Source organism: Mchenga conophoros, linkage group LG5, assembly GCF_057382185.1.
Source record: "Mchenga conophoros isolate Kocher_MC1m ecotype Shallow Benthic linkage group LG5, M_conophoros_male_GT1.1, whole genome shotgun sequence".
NCBI lineage: Eukaryota > Metazoa > Chordata > Actinopteri > Cichliformes > Cichlidae > Mchenga > Mchenga conophoros.
Window position 1 is genome coordinate 15,833,278 of NC_140530.1, and position 13,554 is coordinate 15,846,831.

At 38.9% G+C, this 13,554-nt stretch overlaps 3 protein-coding genes across 3 annotated transcripts; 2 read left to right on the forward strand and 1 right to left on the reverse strand.

Annotated features, from left to right (window-relative positions):
• Positions 1 to 745: 745 nt before the first annotated feature.
• b3galt6 (UDP-Gal:betaGal beta 1,3-galactosyltransferase polypeptide 6) lies at positions 746 to 3,728 on the forward strand. Its single transcript, XM_085273584.1, has 2 exons — positions 746 to 1,248; positions 1,574 to 3,728. Exon 2 carries the CDS (start codon positions 1,584 to 1,586, stop codon positions 2,601 to 2,603), a length of 1,020 nt encoding a protein of 339 aa, XP_085129710.1. The 5' UTR covers positions 746 to 1,248; positions 1,574 to 1,583; the 3' UTR covers positions 2,604 to 3,728.
• A 1,281-nt stretch (positions 3,729 to 5,009) lies between these two features.
• On the reverse strand, positions 5,010 to 7,795 carry LOC146574033 (protein FAM107B). Its single transcript, XM_085273585.1, has 5 exons — positions 7,694 to 7,795; positions 6,485 to 6,518; positions 6,144 to 6,300; positions 5,288 to 5,429; positions 5,010 to 5,146 (listed from the first exon to the last, which is right to left on the reverse strand). The coding sequence occupies exons 1-5, from the start codon at positions 7,715 to 7,717 to the stop codon at positions 5,045 to 5,047; spliced, it is 459 nt and encodes a 152-aa protein (XP_085129711.1). The 5' UTR covers positions 7,718 to 7,795; the 3' UTR covers positions 5,010 to 5,044.
• Positions 7,796 to 9,912: 2,117 nt separating this feature from the next.
• Positions 9,913 to 13,063, forward strand: tmem167b (transmembrane protein 167B). Its single transcript, XM_085273588.1, has 3 exons — positions 9,913 to 10,062; positions 10,764 to 10,895; positions 11,990 to 13,063. The coding sequence occupies exons 1-3, from the start codon at positions 10,053 to 10,055 to the stop codon at positions 12,070 to 12,072; spliced, it is 225 nt and encodes a 74-aa protein (XP_085129714.1). The 5' UTR covers positions 9,913 to 10,052; the 3' UTR covers positions 12,073 to 13,063.
• The last annotated feature ends 491 nt before the right edge of the window (positions 13,064 to 13,554 follow it).

Below are 13,554 nucleotides of genomic sequence, written 5' to 3' on the forward strand. Positions count from 1 at the left end.
TTTGACATGACCTTAAACAGGCCGTTCATGCTCAAACCCTCCAATGTGGCTGAATTAAAACACTTCTGCAAAGAAGCGTGGGAGAAAATTCCTCCACAGTGATGTGAAAGACTTATTGCTGGTTATCACAGACTCATGACTGCAGTTCTTGCTGCGAAGGGTGACACAAACAGTTATTAAGTTTAGGGGGTAATTACGTTTTCACACAGGGTTTGGACAACCTTTTTCCTTTGAAATTATCATTCAAAACTGTATTTTGTATGTACTCGGGTAATCTTTGTCTAATACAATATATATATATATGGTCTGAATAGTGTACGTATAAACATGAAATACTTTTCACAGCAGTGTAGATGAAGGAACAACTAGCAGCAGTCTTTTAAAGCTGCATTGTTCAGTGGTTAATAACTGAGTGGTCAGGTCACCCATCACTGATAGCTCCTGGTATCCTCCCGAGCTCTACCTCACACAGACCCCATAATGACAGCCTTAGTATTTGAGGTTTGTGATTATCTTTAATTTGCCAAAGGACTTGCATGCTTATATTTTGAAGTAAACATAACAACATCCGGTCTGGGCTCCAAGCTGGAGAATGACTACTGCGCATGCTCTAGTTTACAGCTGTTCACAGCACTCAATTTTCTTCAGTCTGCTTTAATTTGAGATTTTTTCTTTATTATCACAAGTGGCAAAATTAGATCTCGCAGCTATTTTTTTTGTTGTTCTTTTTTGTGTTGTTTTATATTACTGTAATCATTGTGTTTTATCCGTTTTTGGCAAAAAAAAAACTGCAACATTGAGTTGTGGTGTTTGTCTATTTGCTTATGCTCATTTTTAAGAATAAAAATTAAATGAAATCTTTGTCAATATAAACCTATCTTTTCGCCATTTTAAAACCTCTATTTTGGGGGGCGGAGGTTCACTTCCGTTTCCCCTGCGTCACGAAGACCCGTAAGTGACACTACTTGGAGGTAGACAGTGATTGCATTGATACCTTGTGTGCGGATCTCTGAACGGTGAATGACAGAGGCTGCTTATTGTAACCCAGACTGACCCAGTGAAAAGACCAAGTTTCCATCCTTCCTTCCAATATGAGCTGTCTTTCTGCGTTTGCATACCGCGCAGTGAGCTTACAAAGTGCGCAGATGGTCTGGTCTCGGTAGCTAACGCTAGCTCTGCAAAGCTGCTATCAGTGGTCCGCTCCAGCTGTACCGTTCACACCACAGACACACGCTTTCATTTGCTAAGGTAACTAACAAATTCTCTTCAATTCAGTTCATAACTGGTTACTGCATTTGTGTGTGTGTGTGTGTGTGTGTGTGTGTGTGTGTGTGTGTGTGTGTGTGTGTGTGTACTGTTAAGCTACTAAGCTTAGAAACCAGTTGGTGCTGCAGAATCATGGGTGAGTGAAAGAGCTGAGGTTACTTTGCTAAAGCATCTACGTGAAAACAGAAAGACGCAAAAGCTCTTTGCTCATTCCCCTTTAACTATACTTGTTCATATTTATGTTTGACAGTTATAATTCGTGATGATAAAGCTGATATATTTTGCCTCTTTTGTTTTTTCACCCCAGAGTCCGCATCATGAATCTCTTTCGTCTGGTGTGCCGCCACAAGACAGCGCTGGTCATTGGCACAGTTTGCAGCTTTGCTGTAGTTCTGGTCTTCTTAGCAAAATGCACATCAGAAACCCTAAAACAGGGTCACCCCGATCCTCCTGGCAGAGCCCCCCAAGCCATCGGTTTTCAGTCCCGCCCAGCGCAACAGAATCCTCCCTCCGCATCCAAAGACTTGTCAGCATTTCTCGTGGTCCTCATCACAACAGGACCGAAGTACACGGAGCGACGTAGTATTATCCGCAGCACCTGGCTTGCCAAGCGGGACTCTGATGTTCTGGCCATGTTTGTAGTAGGAACACAGGGCCTTTCCAGTGAGGACCTTCAGAATCTTAACACGGAGCAAGGGCGGCACAAGGACTTACTCTTACTGCCCGACCTGCGAGACTCTTACGAGAACCTGACCCTCAAACTGCTGCACATGTACACCTGGCTGGACCAGAACGTGGAGTTCACGTTTGTCCTGAAAGCAGATGACGACACATTCGCTCGCTTGGACCTCCTCAAAGAGGAGCTGAAGGGGAAGGAGCCCAACCGGTTGTACTGGGGCTTCTTCTCGGGCAGAGGCCGGGTGAAATCGGCGGGGAAGTGGCGCGAAAGCTCGTGGGAGCTGTGCGATTACTACCTCCCCTACGCGCTGGGCGGCGGCTACGTGCTCTCGGCCGATCTGGTGCATTATGTGCGTCTTAATGCAAGATACTTCAAGACGTGGCAGAGCGAGGACGTGTCGTTGGGTGCGTGGCTGGCACCGGTAGACATCCGGCGGACACATGACCCACGCTTTGACACAGAGTACAAATCACGTGGCTGCAACAACAAATACCTGGTGACGCATAAGCAGAGCTTGGAGGACATGTTGGAAAAACATCAGACTCTGCAGCGCGATGGCAAGCTCTGCAAGGAGGAAGTCAAGCTGCGTCTGTCCTACGTGTATGACTGGAGTGTGCCACCCTCACAGTGCTGCCAAAGAAAGGATGGGATCCCGTAATCATTGTTTTCTAAAAGGCTGAAGTTCGCTTTATATCTATAGTCATGTCGTCAAAGTCAGTAATGTTATCGGATTTTTCCTTTCCACCAAGTCTCCATTGTTAGACCGTTTAAAGTCACCTAACTGATACAAGACACACAAATTGTAGCATTTGTGAAAACACAAAAAGGGTGCAATTCACTGTTTTTTGATTTTATTTTTGTTTGCTCATGTTAAAGCAGCTTTAGGAGCTCTAAACCTACAATTAGTTTCATTTCCCTTTTGTGTGGGTTTGACATGTTATAGCTGTGGTTGTGAGGGTTTGGATGGAGAAAAAGCCATGAACGAAGAGATTCACATTTTCACAAATCAAAAGCTGTGTTTCAAACACTCTTTTGGGGGCTCCACACATTAATACTCACTTTTATGTGGTTATAGAGCTAAAATCACCCATTTAAATCAGAGCGACAGCTTGAAGTACGATGTCGGGTATCAGTTTTACGGCTTGGCGTGAACCGTCAAGAGATATTGCTCCTCGAGTATTTTAACAGAAGCCATCTTCAATCCTGCTTCGTTGTTGAGCCCCTTCGGTTTTACTGTAAGTGCTTAACCTTATCACCTTCTGCCTACTTCTTTTCAGTGTCTGTATGTTCTCTTAACCTGTTGCACCTTTTTCTACATATATGAGATATGCTTTAAAGTTATTACAGTATAGTAGCTAGTACAAGAAAAACCCAGACAGGAGATCGTTACCCTTCTGTTGATTCTGTTGATGTCTACCTTTTTTCTTTTATTTTATTCTGCGGCAAACATGACACACTGGTATTGAGTTTGGACGGGCTTGCAGTGGGTGTGGTCGCTGCTCATGGATACAGTTTGTATTTAAAATATGTTTGAGAAAATTTGCAAAAGTCGTAGATTGACTTTTTGTTTACGATCGATGGCGCTCAAGGTTTTGCGTGTCTCAGAGAAAATGGGCGAACATGTGGGATTCGGCAGGACTTCTTTTTTTTCCTCATGTTGGAACCTGTTTGAGAATTCCGTTATGGTACTTACATTTCTGATAGAGCACTAAAGTCCAGGCGTGGATATTTTACTGTACAGAGGCATAAATCTGAATGTTTTGTTTGCAACACAACACGGATGCGGGAGTCGACTACCGGCTGGCACTGAGTCACTTTTTTTAAGCATGAAGACTTGTTTTAATTTCTCTCAATCGTTATTTATCCGTTGTCTGTTTTCTCTGATGTTAGCCTCCCGAACGGAAACCCACCTTTGTGATGTCAGTGGCTGTTTCCCAAAACTTGTGAAATCTGTACAGCAGCTTTGATCAAAGGGGTAAGACACATTGGAGCGCTTAAAAATGAAGACTGCTGCACAAAGGGCAACATTTAAGCTCTTTTTTTTTTTTTTTTTTTTTTTATGACTGCTGTTACATTGTTGTGAATAATGACTCTTTCTCAGTGTTGTCAGTAGCAGATTTTAATTCAATGCAATTCAAGTGTTTGTCACTTTTTTTTATATATATATAAATATGTAAATGGTCAGCTGCCCCTGGATGTTTTATTAAAAAAAGAAATAAATTATTCTTGTCATGTAAATCTTTTACATCAGTTGTTTAAAGGGGCACATTACAGCCAAATGCATTCATAATGGAGAACTCTACAAAAGGCCGGTCCTGCTAAGATTTAAGAATATAATGCTGCTTTATTAATACTGAAAAACTGATGTGCCAACACGCCACGGCCCTCTCTCTTGCTACTAAAGTTGATCTGTTGTTATAGAGACACGGGACCTCTGGGAAGGTCGTGTGGCAGCAGCATATAGGACACATGTCCAGGATGCTCAGTTAAATTGGGATCTGGGGATTTTGCAGCCTGGGGCAGCATCTTGGGCTTTTTGTTGTCGTCCTTCAACTGGTCCTTAGAAGTTCTTATACTGTGGCGGGCCTCGTCATCTCGCCATCCTGCTGTGTCAGCGTGTGCCAAGCAAAGAGACTGTGTGCTCAGTCTGCAACAATGCAAAGTTCGGTGGTGGTATATGTCAGAGTAACCTGAGCCGCATGTAACCACATGAAGTCTGCCCAAGGTAAGCAAAAGGCTGCATTTGCATCATAACAAAAGGATCAATGTGGCTGTGGTCCTTTACCTGGCAGCAGTGGTTCTATTGGCTGAAATCTTTACCCATGGCATTCATTTTAAAAGATTTTTTTCCCCGCTCAAATGTAAAATGTAGCAAAATTGATTTTTTTTTTTTTTTTTTTTTTTTTCCCCCCCCACTGTGAAGCTTGGAGGAGCCTTTTTGCAACTCATAACTACTGTAGTTTATATGAGTCGGCACACTTGAACACTTCTGAAATACAAACAGTTCTCATTCAAGGATCGTGTTCCTTTCAATTTACAGTATCAACAAGAATCTGTCTGGACTTCACGTTAACGGTATGTGCAGATTTTCTCGAATCGTCACAGGGAAGGATTTGCGATGTGCTTCAGTGTTTGTCTCACACGAATAAATTCTGGCACATTCTTCAGACCTTCGCTCCTCTTCTTCTCCTCCAGCTCGTACTGCAAGACAGATATGTGTTGTTGGATGTCCTCTCTAACGATTCAATTTTAGTTGGCATGCAAATATTCAAAAAGTATACGCATTATTGTAGAATTCCCTGCATCTTTTTTTTCCTTTTTTTAAAAAATCTGAGTACTTACAAATTGCATTCTCTGCTGCCGTATACGTAGCTTCACCTCCAAGTCAGAGGGAGGGTGGAGAGCCAGCTCCTGGTTTTTCTTCTGTCTCTGTTTTTGTTCGAGGACACACAGCAGCTCTGGCTTTTTTCTTGGCAGTACACCTCTGAGGGCACAATAAAAAAAAAAAACTGATAGAAGACGTGTCTCTAGATTAAGACAAACAAGAAGACCATAACATTGAATTCCTGATGTGGTTCTTATGAGTAAGTGCAGAAAGGTTACCATTAATGCAACAAATCCTTTGTTTTGTGTAGGTATATACAGTAGATGGGTGTCTATAGTTAATAAAACTTTTATTTTCTTCTACCTGCTCCTTTTCACGCATGGTTGCAATGTTATATCAAGGGAAAGCATGGTTTGTGTGTATGAAAGGACAAAACTGTTGAAACTATTGAACCAAGTGTGAAATAAAGATATAAATGAAAGTTTAATAGAAATCTTGTTTAAGCACCACAAATGTCGTTGATTGTGTTACATTGATTATTTTGTTCTTTCTCAGACTTGAGAGCGAGAACACTCAGTGCTGATCCCTCAGCAGGGGTCAAATGGGCATTTAACTTTTGACTTGATCCACATTAAACGCCACCTAAGCATACTGCTAATCCACGGCTGCCACAACTCCAGCCAGCGGGAAAAAGGTTAAATAAGAGGATTCTCCAACGGACAAATGTTTGAACACTAATAAAATACTGCAACTCAGAGTGTTTTTAGTAAAGGTACTATAACATGAAGAACAATTCAGTGCAGAACTCTCAAGTAGACAATGCGGAGTAACATTTGTGAACAGCGCCTGCTACCTGTGTCAGTGTTTTCTCACCGTCTGTGGCAGAATAGCAGCTCTTGATGGAGAGCTCTGTGTTGGTGGGAAGCCAGGACGGGATTTGGCAGCTTTCTGGGTTTAATGAGGTCACTGTCCTCCTGTTGTTGATTTTCAGTCACCTGGTGAGATGGGACCATCCAGCACTGACGTCTGCCTGATACACATGATAACAAGCCAGTGCAATTTATTCAGTGTACACAATACTACAGCCTATGTTTACAGCAAGATATTCATGAAGTAAACTAAAACTAGTTTCTATCACGTGAAGTGAAGCTCGTTTGTTTCTTTAGATTCACTCAAACTCCACGAGCTTCACTTTCATCAAACTTTAATCTTACCTCTTTTATTGTGGATGCCCATTTTATGTGGTACCTGAATGAAAACCAGGGGTAATTATGTGAATTATGAAGTGCAACACAAACAAAACAAAATGTAAAAATGTGCATATGAGCATATTTAAACATTTGATAAAATAAAGTCAGACTGGTTATTAAATATTCTTAAATCACCAAAAAGGTAAATAGATTTCTCTAGTGTGAATCAATTGAAGCCTAAATTTAGGATGATTATTATTATGCAATCTAAACTGTAAAATCTAGTTGCGTGACACCTTTTTTAGCTAAGAATGCAAAAGCTCGACACCCTTCCTGTTAAAGGGAAAACAACCCCCCCAAAAACTCTTAAATACATATAAATTGTATAATATGGCATTTAAATATAAACATAATTGATAGATTCACTATTTAATTTCAAACACGTAAATAAATAAAAAAATTAAAAGAAAAAAACATTATGATGCCATGACTAACTTTATATATCACAAAATTTACATGATCAAAAAGGAGTAGGATGAAGTTCACACTTCTTTGATCCTACGCCGCTTAACTGTAGAATAATTTACAAACCAGTGTTCATCAGGCAGCAGACATGTATAACTGATAAATAATAAATTTTAATTTCAAACCCTGAACCTGAACTCGAGTTCGATTCAGTTGGATTCAATTTTCTTCACATAGGGCCGGCTGACAACAACAGTCGCCTCCAGGCACTTTCTATTGTAAAGTAATAACCCTACAAAGATGTTGCCAAATTTAAATGATCACGTTTAGCTACATGAACTATGCAGCTGCCAAATGAATTATGAAGAAGTAAAGAAGTAACTGGTTAGTATTGATGCTTGCCTCTGCCAAATAAAGAAACATAATTTTCCATCCATTAGTGAAAATCTTAACTATCTAAATTTTTTGAGTTAGGTTTCTCAAAATTTAAGTAAGTCGATTTAATAAATTGAAATTTTGTGAATTTTGTGACTCCTAACTCAAAATAAGAAAAACTAATAGATATAATTATTTTATATCTCTATATATTTTATTTATTTATTTATTTGGCAGAAATATGCTTCCATACACCAGGGTGGTAACTCACATGCACTTACTTTTGATAGATATCTTTATCTATAATCCAAATAATTAATTCAGTTGTTCCTTATATGGTTTTCCATTTAATAAGAACTCACTAATCAAAAGCGATCAATGAAACCGCCTTACCTGGGTGGTCGGGTGGAGAAGCATTGATGAACAGATGCAAAGGAGAGACTGCTGAGCTGTGTTCCTCAGAGACGAATGCACCGGAGGAGGAGGACGGCTTTGTTTTTGAGAGCGGGGTGCCCCGTGCTCTGCAGCCGGAGCGCAGATGATCAAACAGGTGCCACGCTATCAAATCTCATTAACTGTCTTATGACTCTTTGTTTCCTTCAGGGGAGAAACTTCTGTTGTCTCAGAGCAGCAGCATATGCAGGGATTAGGGCAATTCATTATAGCAATAATGAAAAAACACTGCCAGCAAAATAAAGATGGCTTTTTGTGTCTTTTGCTCTGTTATTACACACAGTGATGGGAATATTCAACGCTCACATTAAATTGTTAAACCTATGAGTCTATAATGCATTTTTCTTTGTTGTTAAGGTGCATACTTTTACCCTACCCTCATTAAATATATTATTAAATATATAAGCATAAGACATTTAATTAAAGTAAAAAACAGGCTAATCTAAGACTGACACAATGAGCCAGTGAGTGTAGAAATGTAGGGATTAGCCATCTGTGCAACACAAGTGTGTTTTTATAGGTGTCTATATGTTGTCACCGTGACAACATTTCTGTCTTTTCCATGTCTAGGATATTCAAACATCACCGAGTCTGGACTCATGGTTTTCTCATCAGTAAAGCCACACATTATGTGCTTCAGAGGCTGACTTGCACCTCTAATTCTCAACTAAGAATGTTTTTTAATGTTTTGTGTTATGTATTTTACATATATACATAATTTTTTATTTTTGTTCAGGTTTTCACATCATGTGTTAAGCACTGTGATGCCACTCTGCCTAAATCTGACTGAAGCTTTCTTGTAATTGATTTATTTGACGGGGGCAAATGATGTCAGCTCACTGTAGTGTGGGTGGAAGCTCACTTTAATCCTCATCCTTCCCTCTGCTGCTGCATAAGGTGCGTCCAGGTTTACAGCTGCAGCAAAGTCAGCCTTTTTCTCCAGCTTGTTCATTGTGCCTCGACATTCCACCCATATTATTTCCCTACAGGGAGCAGTGTGCTGGCCACAAGAAACAACCAATAAAAACCTGCCTTGTGCTGTGCTATAATAATTTATTACCTCTCTGTAGAAGCACAAGGTTAGAGCTTATCATGTTTACAAATATCTCTCAGCTTTGTTGCCTTGGTTGTGCTGCATTAAGAAGAGTTTATGAGAAAGTTTGTAGAATATTATTTAAGTGATTTTATCCCTACATCAAAGAACTAGAGAGGTACTCGGTAAGCACATGAAATTTTAATATTAGACAAAGGTCACCCAAGTAAATACAAAATACAGGACCCAAACTCTCACCAGGCCACAGAATATTTTTCTAGAGTCTTGGGGATCCTCAAGACCTTTGTTCTTACATGGTTGATATTTTTGCACAGTGTCGTTCTTACTGTTGAATCATGAACTCTGACCTTGAATCATGAACCCTGTAGTTCTTCAATGTTGTTCTGGATTATTTTATGACTTTCTGCACAAGGTGTTGATGTGATGTGGTCTTGGAGTAATTTTAATAGACCAGCCACATTTCATATTGCAACACAGCTCTCAGCATGGTTTGGTGGAGTTTCAAAGCCTTAGAAATTGATTGTCCAGATTGACTGTCAATGACTTTGTTTTCAAAGTCCTTGAAAGTTTCATCTTTTCTTGAGATCAGGGCATGATGTGAATCTGTTTAACTGATTTATTGATTCAGCAGGTTTGCCAATAATCAGGCCTGTGTGTGGCTTGTGAAACTGAACTCACCTTTCCAAAACATATGGGTAATCACAGTTAATTCACAATTTAACAATGGTGAGCAATTACTTTTTCACATAGGGTCAGCTTTGGATAGGGGTTTTCCCTTAAAAAATGAAATCATAATTTAAAAGCTCAATTTGAAAGTAGTTGCAGTGTTGTAGATGTTTCTCTTTGCATTACAGATATCAATCAAGAAATTCAATTGGGGATATCTAAATCTAATTTTAAGAAGTCGAACTTGATGGGTGAGTGAAATTGTAATTTTTCATTTCGTATTTTGAAAAATATAAATCCGATTTCCACAAGTAAAAACTTCTAGTTACATCCTAATTGATTACAAGTTTAAAGGGGCGTTTAAAACTGTAAATTTGAGCTCTTAATCAAATATGCCAGTAGGTGGCACTAACGCTAACTGAACAGCAACAGTGTGAAGCGTAGAAGAAGATTTTAAGTCAGGGAAACGGAAATGTCAGCCGAGTGACTGCATAATATCTCTACTTTAAAATTTAGGATGGAATGCTAGTTTAGAGGAACAAACCGTCATATAACATCGTCAAAGAGAAAGCTGCGAATATGACAAATGGTAGGTTTTCCGTGTTTTCCAACTCGCTAGAACTTGTCGACAACAAGCGGGACATGAAGTTATGCTACTTCTTGGAATTGAGGCTAGTTGAGGCTAGGCTAGTTGTAGACGTGGCCCTGGGCAGCACTGCCACTCTGTTAGCACCAAAACAAACTCGTCACATATTACAGTGCTATAGTACTTGTCTTTCTATTAAATAACAGTACTGTCACAAAGCCTGCTGTGTTTAGTATGAACCTCTTCCTAGCTTCTATTTTTTTGTAAGGTTACACGTATCTATGCTATCAGGCTTTGACTTGTGTGTGGCTGTGGCTAATGCTACAAAAAAAATTCAGGATAGCCAGGTAGACAACAAGCAGCAACAGCACAGTTTGGTCAAAGGAAAAACATTCACTGTTAGGCAAAATATACATGTATGCTTCACCACTGGCATAAATATTTGTCTCAATGGTAACTACAGAGAGGAAATCAGACGGTGACATCCATAGTTTTGTTTTGCATACTATATTAATATGACGCTTGGAGTTAGTGGTTGATCAATGTCAATATTTGCTTCCTTATAAAGCAAACCTCTTTGGAGGCTGTGCTGCATTTAAGAGTGTATTTGGTTGTATCTGAACAGAAGTGAGTGATTGTTACTCTGTGCTCTTAGATTCTCTAATATAATAAGTGCATGCAATGCCACTTTTCCCTTTCCATAGTTTATTCATTCGATGGCATCCTTGTCTTCGGGCTGCTTTTTATCTGCACTTGTGCATACCTCAAAAAGGTGCCTCGCCTCAACAACTGGCTGCTGTCAGAGAAAAAAGGAGTGTGGGGTGTGTTCTACAAAGGTAAGTATGATGTAGTATGATTCAGACACAATGACTTCCCCCTTTTCTTTTTTATATGCTTAATATTAGCAGCCTGCTGCTTTCTTTTTTGTCTTGCACTCTTGTACATATATTATTTAAATTAAACAATGACAACACGCAAGGTTGGTTGATAATAAATAGATCACAAATACTGGTCCCTCTTTCTCAGAACTCCTCATCTTCTTACTATAATGATCATAGTGTATGTATGCATGTCCTCCTAGTAGCATCAATCAATCTGGATGAAATATACTACATAAACTGTCTAGGGTTACAGGATTATTAATATTTATATAGGTTTTGGGATTTATTTAACTCTTAAATCCTTCCAAATTATTGATTAAACTACATATTACGTATTACACTGCATATTAAAAATTATATGTAGTGGCTGATCTCAAAACAAATGGCAACATTACATCTTTGTTACAATGTATGATGTTGTTTGTATATGCATTTTTGTTAAACTAGTTTTAGTGGTGTGGCACATTGGAATATTGTCATACATATCTGTTAATAAGTATATCTCAAAGAATTACATTAATAGTGCATGCAATTGATTACTTTGTCTTATACAATGAATGTGTAGCTTATAAAGAACAACAATGAAAAATGTGTTTTTATTACTTATATGTTTGATATTAATGTACAGCCATTTTTGCCTTCTCACTATATACAGAGATATAATGGAGATTAAAAAAAAAAAGAATAATAACAAATTCGTACATGAACACACAAGCGCTGCAAATAGGACAAAAACTGCCTGTAGTTTAGGGTTTTGTTAGTAAAGGTAATAACAGTTCAGCTGTTTGGCATTTACAGTTTTATTATGTCATTATAAACAAAGGGAAATAAATGCAAGGCCAGCTTTATTGTACTATTTGACTGGAAGAACTTTTCCAGTTTGATGTAATACCTTCATTTCTCATGCACTTATATTGTCAGATTAAGCAAAAATGACTGAATTTCCAGATAATGTAGTATGTCACAATATCCACTGATATTTCAGCTCAAGATCTGACTTTATGTCTGATGCTTTCTTCTTGTTTTAACTCATCTTATCTCGTTCTCAGCTGCAGTAATTGGGACAAGGCTTCACATCGCTGTGGCAGTATCTTGCCTGGCCATGGCCTTCTACATTGTCTTCTTAAAATGATGGTGAGGCTAGATGGGAAAGGACAAACTTTTCAGAGAGGGGATGGACTCATCTCTGCGGTCACGTTTTAATCCTTGTTGTTGGGACACCTTTTGGATTCTATGACTGATGAACCCCCGCTGGACCTTTGGACCCATGTGAAAGTGAAGTCAGTGCTGCCCCCTTCTGATGACTGGGTACACAGCTTCTACCTTAATATTATGTATGCACTACAGATGTGAAGTACTCCACAGTTATTTCAGTGGAGGGAGAGTGCTGGGTCACATGGTAACATTCTGTTGTTGGGTAGTACTGTCTGACGTCTCCATCCACCCCACGTAATAATTAATACTGAAGGATGCAGAAGATTGAAGGGCTGTGTGTGCATTATACCTTACACCTGTATACAACTTAAAAATAGCCTACCTGTGTATATTTGGAAATAAACATAACGCTAGTTATTTGCTAGAGGTTACATGTGATCAAAGTGAAAATGATCAACTCTGCTCATGCCCAGCAACTCTTTTTTTGTTTTTGTTTGTTTGTTTCTTCTGTCAGTGGTGGAGGGAAAGATAAAAGCTAATATATAAAAATGTCCATGTGTACACTTTTATTTACTTTTTTGGATCTCCCATGTTAACATTTTTTAGGTTAGAAAAATACAGATTTTAAATAAGTGTATGTTGTATATACTTTGTTATCAAAATGTATACTGGAAAACATGTTTTAAATGTCACACATTAGACTGTAATTAAAATTCTGTCAAAACTCTGGAGAAACGAGTAGTACCTGCAACAGATGAGGCATATCTCAAAATTTTGCAAAAATGTGTTTGCCGTGTCTTGCTTGAAGACTTACAAGCAATGCCAAATAGGGATGGTGCTTCTCATGCCATTTTAAATGTATACTGCTGTTACGACTTCATTTCTGTCACATTATTTCTATTCTCAAAAGAAGAGATTGTTTTGGGAGGGAATGCAATGCAATTTTAAGTAAAATGTTGATCATACAATTTCTATGTATTGTTGTCTTTAAAAAAAGTTTATCTGCACGGATTAGCCACTTTATTAAATATGCCTGTTCAAATGTTAAATGTACATATCTAGTTGGCCAATCTCATGGCAACAGTTTAATGCATTGAAGCATGTCAAGGTGAACTGCTGAAGTTCAAACCCGCCATCCGAGTGAGAAGAAGTAGCATGGTATATGTTGCCAAATGGGTTGGTCTGAGTATTTCATAAACTTCTGATCTGCTAGGATTTTCCTCATGTTTCAGACTATTCTCTCTAAACGGTCTAAAGAATAACCAGTGAGTGGCAGTTCTCTGGGTGAACATGAATTGTTGATACCAGAGGTCAGAGGAGAATTACCAGACTGGACTGAGCTGGTGGCTAGTCAACAATAACTCAAAAAGCTACTCATTACAACCAACAGAAGATAATACATGGAGCCTTGAAGCAGATGAGCTACAGCACCAGAACACCACACCAGATGTTATAAGTT

Bases quoted from the DNA above. Each gene is read 5' to 3' on its own strand.
- b3galt6 (XM_085273584.1), top strand. From the start codon at position 1,584: ATGAATCTCTTTCGTCTGGTGTGCCGCCACAAGACAGCGCTGGTCATT.
- LOC146574033 (XM_085273585.1), bottom strand. From the start codon at position 7,717: ATGCTTCTCCACCCGACCACCCAG. The intron at 5,430-6,143 runs GTGAGAAAACAC...TTGTGCCCTCAG, and splicing joins CTGCTATTCTGCCACAGACG to AGGTGTACTGCCAAGAAAAA. The intron at 5,147-5,287 runs GTAAGTACTCAG...TCTGTCTTGCAG, and splicing joins GGCAGCAGAGAATGCAATTT to TACGAGCTGGAGGAGAAGAA.
- tmem167b (XM_085273588.1), top strand. The intron at 10,896-11,989 runs GTAAGTATGATG...TCTCGTTCTCAG, and splicing joins GTGGGGTGTGTTCTACAAAG to CTGCAGTAATTGGGACAAGG.